We start from the raw sequence: 10,619 nt of genomic DNA, 5'->3' as shown, positions 1-10,619 counted from the left end.
ATATATACATATATCATATCACGTTATTGTTTAAAAACCTTAGAGGCTTTTATACTTGTCGTATCCCTTACCGGGAGTGTGGGATGTCGTCTTAACATCCTCCCAGGATTTATAACAAGTTTTTAAAAACTAATTTTTTTTTCATAACATGATAATATATATTAAATATATACACAATAAACAATAAAATAATTATTCTTACTTGTTGAATATTTTTGACTTCTTCTTGTATTTTGGATCGTCGGAAAATATAGAGAACCTTCGAGCGATCGTGCTGATAACGTGTTGTGAAAAAGTAAAAATTTACGGTAAAAAGTAAATATTCCAAAACTCAAAATATATCAAACTCTACACTTTATAATATTTTTCTCTCAACTTCAATTGTATTTTTCATCACAAATGAAGACCTATTTATAGATCCACATTTGAGATTAGTCCAAAAATTAAAACATCATCATCTACATCATCACACACTAATTTTCCACATTTTAGAACTCAATATTCAACATTCAATATTCAATATTCAACATAATAATATATTTTTCAACAATAATAATTATTTGTTTGTTTTTTGCATATGAAAATTGGCAAGGCGACAGCTCACGTAGACCCCTCCAAGAGCATTAGGAGTTGGGACCATGTTATAGACATTGGTGATTTGACCACTGCAACTGCTCATCATATTTCTGAATCGAAAAAAATTAAATTTCGTGCACATTTTTTTTATTAAACTTTAAATTTCATTATATATATATATATCTATATATATATATATCGTCTTTTTTTTTTTACTGGAATATATATATCGTCTTTTAATTTGATCTGGCTCTTCTGTCTCCGAATCTTGGGTACGTCTTTGAGGACGATCTCTTTTGATACGGTATTTTGAAATGAATGGGAAATACTTGTAGGGGTCTCCTTATTACATAAAATTTTGGAAGTATAAATTGTATTTATACTAGTATGAAGCTTAAGGGAGCGCAGGGGGTAAATCCTTAGCACACGATAAGGCAATACGGCATTTCTACACAGATTGATCGATATAATATTTCCTGCCAAACGTTTTTCTATGTGTGTCACTGTAACAAAATATCGGGGAGCATCATTAGAAACAATTGAAGAAAGCATTTGAATGGAAATATAAATTGGCCAAGAATAAAAATCCACACACTAGATTTGCTATAAAAACCACAGTGCAATAGCTGCAGCACTCCAAAATTTGAATAGATATAATTACACAACTGATCAAACTGGAAAATGTTCCTATACTGGAAGTGAAGATTCAGATTCTAATTCTAAACATTTGTCTAGAATTAAACAGGACTAACCCCTGGCTCAAATGGATACAGCAACTAATCAAATTCAGAAATACATGTCGAAACAAATCGTACCAGAAGGAGAGTTGATGTGCACTTGGTGTTAAGTAGCGATTTGCCTCCTTGAGCCGCCTCTTGTTTTCGTCATCATGCCTTTGAGATCATCATAGCGGTTCCGGTGGTGATCAATCCACACACACAACTGTCTTATGGCCTCTCTTTTCTCCTCGATCAAGCCTGAGATTTCCTCGTCTTTTTCACTTATTTTTCTTTGCAACTCTCCCATCGTTCCATCCCTTTCTGATATTATTTTCTTGAGCTCTACAGTTTTCTCTTCATGGTGTTCCAGGGTTTGAATCAAACTATTTTTTTCCTCTTCATCTTTTTGCAATTTTGCCTCTAGTTCGGCCATCTTTCCTTTCAACACCAACTCTTGTTCTTCCTCATCTTTTATTTGCTTAACTAAACTTGCAATTTCCATTCTTAGCTGATTTTTCTGGATATTAGTTTCTTTGATCCAGTTTCTTGTAACATTGAGCTCGCTCATGATTTCATAAATCCGTGTCTCTAAGTGACCATAGTCCTCCTCAAACTTGACACTAAATGTATCAATACCGGTCAATGTGCCATTTACCTTATCTGAAATCCCTGCTACAGTTTTTGCTTGAGCTTCTCGATAAACAGAAATTATCCCTGCCAGTTTAGCTACTTTCTCTTCAAGTAATTTTTGTTCTTCCTGAAGTTTTTTTTCTTTGGTCAAATGGCTCTGCTCATTCTCACTTAACAACTGTTCGGTGATACGGAGCTTCTGGCTCGTTAACCGCTGCTTAACTTCAATATTTCGCACATTCTCTACCAATGTACTGATGTCATCTACTTTCATCTCCAGATCTCTCTTCAGATCTTCGATAGTGTCTTCCAGTTGAGTAATTTCGTTATTTTTTGCATCAATTTCTTCATGGAACTGTTCTGTTATCTCTTTAATCTTTTGCTCCGATGATTTGAGATTTCCCTCGTGACTTCGGAGCTGCACTAGCAGTTGCTGGTGATCATCGCCCATCTTGATGAAGGAGTCTTCCTTTTCTTGCAGATTTCTCTCATGTTCAACGATCTTGTTCACCAATTCAGTACTATGATTTTCAGCATGAGTTAATCTTTCTGAATACTCTTGCTTAGCTCTGTCCATTTGCATTTCCAATTGGCTTTTCTCAGAATGCAGTGATTCCAGCTGCTGCTGTAAGGAGTTGACTTGTTCTGTCAAGGCACCAATCTGGGTAGATGCTTCATTCTGTGCATCCTCCAGTTTTTTCTGCATTGCAGTTACCTCATCTCCTTTCTCAACTACATTCTTTTCCAATTCAGAAATCTTGGTCTCGAGTACTCCCTTCTCCTCCCTCAACTGGTTTCCTTCATCAATTTGACTACTTATTTGATCTTCAAGTTCGCTTTTTTGGTGACGAAAAGCCTCTAGCTCCTGTTGTAATTCATTTATGTGTACAACTAGACTTTCCTTCTCTTCCTTTATTCTTTCTCCATCTGCTGTTTTGCTTGATAGTCCTTCTTTCAGCTTTTCTATCTGAATCATGAATTCTGATATTTCACAACTCTTTTTCTCAAGAATACGATCTCTGTCACTTTTCTGATCAGTCATGGACGTCAATTGCTCTTGAAGACTGTTTACTTCTGCAGTCAATGCCGATATTTGAGCAGATGCTTCATTCTCTTCATCTTCAGATTTCTTCCGCAAAGTGGAGAGTTCAGTCTCATTTTCAGTTAATGCCCTCTCCATCTCTAAACTTTTAGCTTCCAGATTTAACTTTTCCTCTTGCAACTGACTGAGGTTCTCACCTTTTCGCTTCACCTCCAACACAAGGTTCTCTCTCTCTTCTTTTACTTTCTGGTGCTCCACAGCACTGTTCTCCAATTCCTCATTCAAGTTCTTTATCTGAATTTGGGATTCTGAAAATTCCTGACTTTTGAGTTTTAGCTGTTCCTCCAGTTCAGTTTTAAGGTTGCATGTGGTGTTGAGTTCAAGATCCAGATGCTCGACCTGTAAAGCAAGAGTATCCTTTTCGTCTATGTTCGTCTTTAGCTCCAAATTTTTGTTAGCCAACTCTTGTTTCAGATTTTCAATCTGAATTAAAAACTCAGAAACTTCTTGTACTCTTTTCTCCAGCTGTGTCTCTGATTCCATTTTTTGATAGAGCAGAGACTCCAGATCCATCTTCTTAGCATCGACTTGATCTGTCAATTCCTTTACTCGAGCCGCAGCTTCATTACCTTCATGCACTATCTGATCTTCAAGCTTGCCTTTATGAATCTTTAAATATTCCATCTCGGTTTGAATACTGTTGATCTGTGTGGTTAGATCATTCATTTGATCTAATGATTCTCTCTCTTGATTCTCAAGCTTTTTCACCAATGCAGAAAGTTCATCACCTTTCAGATTCTCCATTTCTCTTCTCTCAGAATGCGACAGATCAAGTTCCTGTTCCAAATTCCTCAGGCGAGTTGATGTTTCCTCTTTGTGAGTTTCATGAGTCTCTAGGTGATTTGAAAGCTCTCTTTCTTTCACACCCAATTTTTCATATAACTGGTGTGATTCAGAGACAGTATCTTGAATTTTGTTTTCTGCCTGTCTGAGCTCATCCTCAAGCTGAAAATTTTTTGAGGAAAGTGTTGAGTTCTTCTCTTCGGCAGCCTTGTGCGCCTGATTTAGCCGAGCAAATTCATTTTCTGCTGATTCCAGTTCCTCCTTTAAAGTAGACAATTCCCCCTTCACCGCTTCCAGTTCCAGGTGTAGGGAGTCTTTCTCTTGTCCTAACTGACCGTGAATGGTCCTCAATTCATCAGCTGTTCTCCTATGTTCTTCAATGTTGATGACGGCGGCATCTTTATCGACAATTAAACTATCTTTCTCTCGATTTGCCTCATCCAATTTCTGGTTCAGTTCAGCTAGTAGCTTTTGGACACTCTCCAGTTCCATATTGAGATCAGACTTCTCGCTCAACAGGTTAGATTTCTCACTGTTCCATTTTTCACTCGATTGGCTTGATTCAGTGGAAATCGCTTCAATTCTGATTTCAGCCTGTTTTACTTCATCTTCAAGTTGTAAAATTTTTGAGGAAAGAGTTGTATTCTCCTCTTTGGAAGCCTCGTATGCCTGACTTAGCCCAGAAACTTCATTTTCTGCTGATTCCAATTTCTCTTTTAACACAGATAATTCTTCCTTCACGCCCTCTAGTTCCACTTGTAGGGTCTCTTTCTCAGTTTGTAACTGACCATGAGAGATTCTCAAGTTTTCAGCCTCTTTCTTCTCTTCTTCGACATTTTTTATAGCAGCATCTTTCTCAGTGAGTAAGCTTTCTCTGGTGCTCTTCATCTCTTCAAGTTTATGGTTCAGTTCAGCAATTAGTTTCTGGTCACTCTCGAGTTCTTCATTGAGGTCGGCCTTTTCAGTCAAAAGAATTGATTTCTCATTATTCCAATTTTCAGCCTCAGCATTTAAATCTGTTACAATCTTCTCTGCTTCTTGCGTTTTGCTCAAAGCCCTCTGGTATTCCAGAGATAATGCCTCCTTTTCATCAATAGTGACTGCCAGCTTTCTCTTCAAGTCAGCAACCTCAGAAAGTGCCATTTCAAGTTCTTGCTCGACGCTGGCAGCATCCTCCAATTTATTCTCCACTTCACCATTTTTTATGCTCTTTTTCCGTGGTGAATCATCCGAGTCTGAGGAATCTGAGCTGGATGAGGAACTGTCCTTCCCATGTTTGCTCTGTGCTTTCTTTCTCAACGCATCAGTAAGATGAACATAACGAGCATAAAGAGACTGGTAATTATTGTTGAAATCCTCCATCAAATAAGTAAGTGGTTCGCTCTGAGCACTACCATCGCCTTGGAGAAGATTAAAAATCTTCTGGACTTTGCTGTCAATTTCTGCAGTCATGAGGCTTTTTTTTAAAAAGAATTGAGCTTCACCTAATCTTTAGCTTTGTAAGTGAATGGAGTAAATATAAAGTTGGAAACAACTGCAATTCTTGAAACAAAATGTTGATGGCATTATGCATTCAACTTTCCTTGTAGTTTGATCTACATGGGAAAATTATAGCTAAAAACCATTACCTGATTTGCTTTCTTTAAGCTCCTCATCTTTTTCCGTATCAAAACTACCAAAGAAGGATTTAAATGACTCCCGCCAGCGACGCCTAGGCATTTTTTCTTTTTGTTTCTCTGCAAATGGTCTAGCTTCTCAATCACAAGGCAATCTTCATCTTGGAGAGAAGGAACCTAGAGCCCAAAAATGACTGACGATATCTGGTTGGGTCAGCGCTTCCCGCGTAAAAAGTACGATCAGTGCAAATCTAAAACAGGGAAATATAGCAATTATTTGAAGCACTGATGCATTGTATGAAGGATTTGAAAGGCATAATCACATAGATAGCAAATTTGCCCAAGGGCCAATAATGGTAATGGGATGGCTCTCAAAAGATCAAAAAAAAAAAAATGTCACCCCCTCCCTAGTCATCCATTCATGATTTTGCCGAGGAGAGAACGAATCAGACCACCGCCAAGAAACTCTTCTTCATATAAATTGCGGTAATTCAGGGGTTTAGATTTAGTTATCCATTGACAATAGGATTATAAGCAGTCTGTGCTGGCAAGGAAAAAAATACACGAAGCCCAGACAGTCAAAGCCTCAAAGATCGGACAGGAATTTTAATCATTTAATGCCCATCACGAAAAAGAATAAAATGAATTATGAAACCTTCGCTCCTCTTCAGGCGATGATATAGAAGCCGGCCAGTGAACCTTGTTCTCAACTCGCTTTGGGTGGGGCTGGAAAATATGCGTGACGACAGAGTCAACATGCTATGTAATTTAAGTATACGACAGATCGGGCCCACCATTTTCATGACATGAAGCTAAAACACTATTAAATCAAAATGCTGGATGGACGACGATTGGCGCAAAAAAAAATATATATAAATAAGAAAGAACTGTTGAGCAAACAAGTTTTTTTTTTTTCTATTTTTTCAATAAATGTCTCAATTTTACATAAATCCTGGAAATAGCCAAATTTGACACCCAAAAAGTCAGATGGATCAATACTTAGAAAAAAATTCGAAATCACAAGTTTGTCCCTAGTCAAAGAAAGGACCAGCTAATTAAGTTGCTCTTTAAATATGTGTAAACAATAATGTAAACAGCGCGTAATGCTCTCCTTTTCGTTCGTTTAATTCGAAGAAAGTGACTCTATTAGGATTTTTCTTCTTTTGATAATCTTATTAATGAAATTCTCATCTTGTCGGCATTTGATTTTTAATAAATATAAATTATACATATAAAAAAAAACTATAACCTTTATTTACTTATGTTTTAATATCTGTCCAAAAGTTTTTATTTTAATATCTGTCAATTGAAAAACAACTCTTTTTTTATTTTAAACACAGATCCTTGTTTGAAAATCAATTAAAAAGATTTACTTAACTAGAACATCAAGAGGAATCGAGGAAACAAAAGATGGAGACAAATTAAAATAAAGGAAAACGCATAATTAGCTGCCAAAATTATTCGAACCATTTAAATTAATAAGATTTCATAACAATAAAAATAGCAAATTAGGATAGCAAGAATAGAGACAAAACTTCTTGACAAATCTAGCAAGCAGTAAACACGAAAATCTCGTTGAAATTAAGAAAACTGGGTGTTGTTTTTCAATTGGCAGAGTTTCTCAAAAAATCATAGAGGACAATTCTAATCTTATATTAGAAGTTGAGAGATCATGATTGAATAGCATAAATAAAAAAAAAAAAATCAAACCAGAGCACAGTTAAGCTAATTTCTACATCAATTCTTAACATCAGCTTAGCACACAAGCTAAAAAAATGGCAAAAACAACAGTTGATAAAAAATTCCAGCAATCAAACCTCGTAAATCCCGCCACAATCAGAGCGCACAATTCAAATCCCCCAGCGCAGAGATCATAACTGGACATCATCAAAAGTGAAAAGAATCAATCCAAAAGCTAAAGAGCGAGAAGTGAAATTGAGTTCCGAGATGAATTCAAAAACATCAGCGATCAACCAATCAATCACCTGAGAATCAAAGCTGGCAAATTCAGTCCTCCAACACAGCACAGCACAGCACAGCAGCGGCAGAGAAAACGCCAAACTTGTTCGAGAGAGAGAAAGGCAAGTGTGGTGTGGGATTATTGTTTTTCAAAATATGCGATGAAAATTGAAAGAATATTCAAAATAAAAGGCGTAAATGCAGAGTGGTTTTGTCTGGCTTACACAGCGACCCCCACACCAATTGTAGCGCTTCAATTTTTTTTTTGTTTTTTATTTTCAATTTTAAGAGAATGGAATCTTTGGAGGCTTGTTTGGTTTTGGTGCCCTTTCATGGCTATTTATTTACGGATCGAGGCCACTTGTAAAATTCATGCATACAGGTAATCCCCACTCTGGCAAAATTATGACGCAATTATTGCTCTGGTTATTCTTCATCGTGGCCTTTTATTTACATCAGTAAAATACTATCACTTATTTTTATAACCGGTTAGTTATATGATTGAACTAAAAATGATACTAATAATAAAATATATAGTAATTAATATTTTATAAATTTTGTAAAACATATTATGTATTTCTAATATTTATTTACTTCACTATTTAATTTAGATAAAAACTATTGACTCAGGAATTTATATATAACTTAAAAACATGAATATATCATAAACCAAAAAATCAGATACCTTAGAAAAACATTTAGCACATTGAATAAAAAAAGATATATAAATAAAAATATAAAGAGGTTAAAAAAGATATTATAAAACATTTACTCAATATTAAACGGCCAAAACGAATGCGAAATCAAAACATACAATATAATTGTAATAATTAATATTTAGAAATAATAATATATAGAGTTAGCATTTACAATTAACAAATAACACAATAACTAAAATTTTCTAAGCTGCTAATTTTGTTGTAATGTAAATTTATTACTTTACTTATTTTAAATTTTCAAACTCTAATCATATTATATATATAATGTTAATAACTTAATATACAATAATAAAATAAGTATTTTAAATACATTTATTTTGTATATTAATAAAAAGTCTTACAAAATAAATAAATTATTATTGTAAAATTATATAATAACTTTAAAAAATTTCAAAATTTCTGCTATGAAAGTATAAATGTAGGGAAGAAGTTTTTACATTGTTTATATACATATTTACCTTTTATTCTATATAAATGAAATATTAATTAGGGTTATATAAATAAAATTACATAAAAGAAAGAGACATATATGGAAAAATGATTAAATGAATAAAACAATTGGGTGTAATAATTTATCACATATAAGTTCCATTTGAATGAAGTCTATTAACTCTAAAAAAGAGTTTATTTAATTATATAACTTCTACTTTACTTCTTTCTTATTAATAGTGTCATACAAAAATATTTATTTACTCGGTATAAAAAATTCAAATGGTAGAAAATAAAATTATTAATTATCATTAAACGTTACTTAGTAAAAAGATTGAACAAAAATCATGTATTTACGAATAATACTTTGATATATGTAAATTATTGAAATAAATCTTGGATTTTTGGATTTTTATCTATTTACTTTAAAAATTTTATGAGAATTTGTTAAAATTCTATATAATATTTACTATAAGCATTTATTTATTTTACAATATTTTTTATTATATTATATGTTGGTTACAATAATCTATTTATTGAATATTATTTCAAGAATTTTTATTGGAATATTGGAAATACATAGATGAAATGAAAAAAAAAAAAAGTCATACTATAATATATGAAATTTATGTATAACAATTTTTGTTTGACACAATTAATAAGAAGTGAGTAAATTAAGTAGAATTTATAGAATTATATAAACTCCTTTGTTTGTTTGTTTTTTTTTTTTTAGAGTTAATAGACTCCATATTCAAATGTAACTTATATGTGAGAAATTATTGCACCCAATTTTTTAATTCATTTTTTCATATTTGTCCCTTTCTTTTATGTAATTTTACTTATATAACTCTAATTAATATCTTATTTATATAGAATAAAGGTAAACATGTATATAGACAATGAAAAAACTTTACCCCTACATTTATACTCTTATAGCAGAAATATTTTGAAATTTTTTTAAGATATCATATAATTTTTACAAGAATAATTTATTTATTTTGCAAGTTTTTTATTGATATAAAATTTGGAACAAATATTTAATTTTTTAATTTTTTAATTTACTTTAAATATTTGAGAATTTTTCAAAATGCTATATAATATTTACTATAAGCATTTATTTATTTTGCAAGATTTGTTACTATATTATTTGTCGGTTACAATAATTTATTTTATTAATTGAATATTATTACAAAAATTTATATTGGAATATTGGAAATACACAAATGAAATGAAAAAAAAAAATCATAATGTAACATATGAAATTTATGTATAACAATTTTTTTACAATTTATATGTAATTCATTATCTATTAATTCAAAATGTATATCATCATTAGTAATACTCATAATTAATAAAAATAATAATAATTCATTTAAAAAATTAAAATTTAGATGAATAGTATAATTTTTTTTTATGTTTATAATTAAATAAGAGATGAATTGACACATTGTATTTTTTTAATAATATAGAAACTATATGACAATAAAAAGAAAGAAAATAATTATTAATTCCTTTATTGCACTTATATTGTAATAATATATGAGGTTAAATTTATAAGTGCAATATGATACTTGAAAAACCAATTACAATCTTGTGCTTAATTAATGAGTTCACAAAAAATATTATATTAATTGTTTTTTCTTTCTAATTAATATAGCATGTTTTTATTAATATATTAAATTATGAAACTTATTCTTCATAACATTTATTGTGATGTTCTCTATCCATATATTATATTAACTACAACTTTAATTTTGTAGAAGTATTAATATTGTGTTGCATAAAAAAATATTTTAAAAGATTGGTTATTTTTATTGTGATAGTACAAAAAATATGTGAATTTTAAATTTCTTCATGTTATATTTTTTACAATTTATATATAATTCATTATCTATATATATATATATCCATAATCACTTATTTTTAGAGGTTGAAAAGAACTAACTTAATTTACCTCATGCTTTTACATTTTTCTTCAAGATAAAAAATTATAATACAATAATACTCATAATTAATAAAAATAAGAATTATACATTTAGTAAATTCCAAAATAGTCTATAAGAAAAAAAAGATAGTGGAAATTTTT

General features: G+C 31.4%; 1 protein-coding gene across 6 annotated transcripts; it reads right to left on the bottom strand.

Moving 5' to 3' along the window:
* Positions 1-1,156: 1,156 nt before the first annotated feature.
* Positions 1,157-7,578, bottom strand: LOC140873884 (uncharacterized). Of its 6 annotated transcripts, none has more exons than XM_073277166.1 (5): positions 7,412-7,578; positions 7,244-7,303; positions 6,082-6,152; positions 5,439-5,970; positions 1,157-5,252 (listed from the first exon to the last, which is right to left on the bottom strand). In XM_073277166.1, the coding sequence occupies exons 4-5, from the start codon at positions 5,527-5,529 to the stop codon at positions 1,420-1,422; spliced, it is 3,924 nt and encodes a 1,307-aa protein (XP_073133267.1). In that variant the 5' UTR covers positions 5,530-5,970; positions 6,082-6,152; positions 7,244-7,303; positions 7,412-7,578; the 3' UTR covers positions 1,157-1,419. The 6 variants fall into 6 exon arrangements, with proteins under 6 accessions (XP_073133267.1, XP_073133266.1, XP_073133265.1 ...); XM_073277165.1 differs by having other exon boundaries at positions 5,439-5,965; XM_073277164.1 differs by having other exon boundaries at positions 5,439-5,677.
* Between the last annotated feature and the right edge of the window lie 3,041 nt (positions 7,579-10,619).

This window comes from Henckelia pumila, unplaced genomic scaffold (assembly GCF_033568475.1).
Source record: "Henckelia pumila isolate YLH828 unplaced genomic scaffold, ASM3356847v2 CTG_80:::fragment_3, whole genome shotgun sequence".
In the NCBI taxonomy this organism is placed as follows: domain Eukaryota; kingdom Viridiplantae; phylum Streptophyta; class Magnoliopsida; order Lamiales; family Gesneriaceae; genus Henckelia; species Henckelia pumila.
This window is presented reverse-complemented; position numbering and strand designations above follow the sequence as displayed.

Coding starts and splice junctions, on each gene's coding strand:
- LOC140873884 (XM_073277163.1), bottom strand. CDS start 5,529: ATGCCTAGGCGTCGCTGGCGGGAGTCATTTAAATCCTTCTTTGGTAGT. Junction 5,253..5,438: donor GCTTAAAGAAAGCAAATCAG/GTAATGGTTTTT, acceptor TCATGACTGCAG/AAATTGACAGCAAAGTCCAG.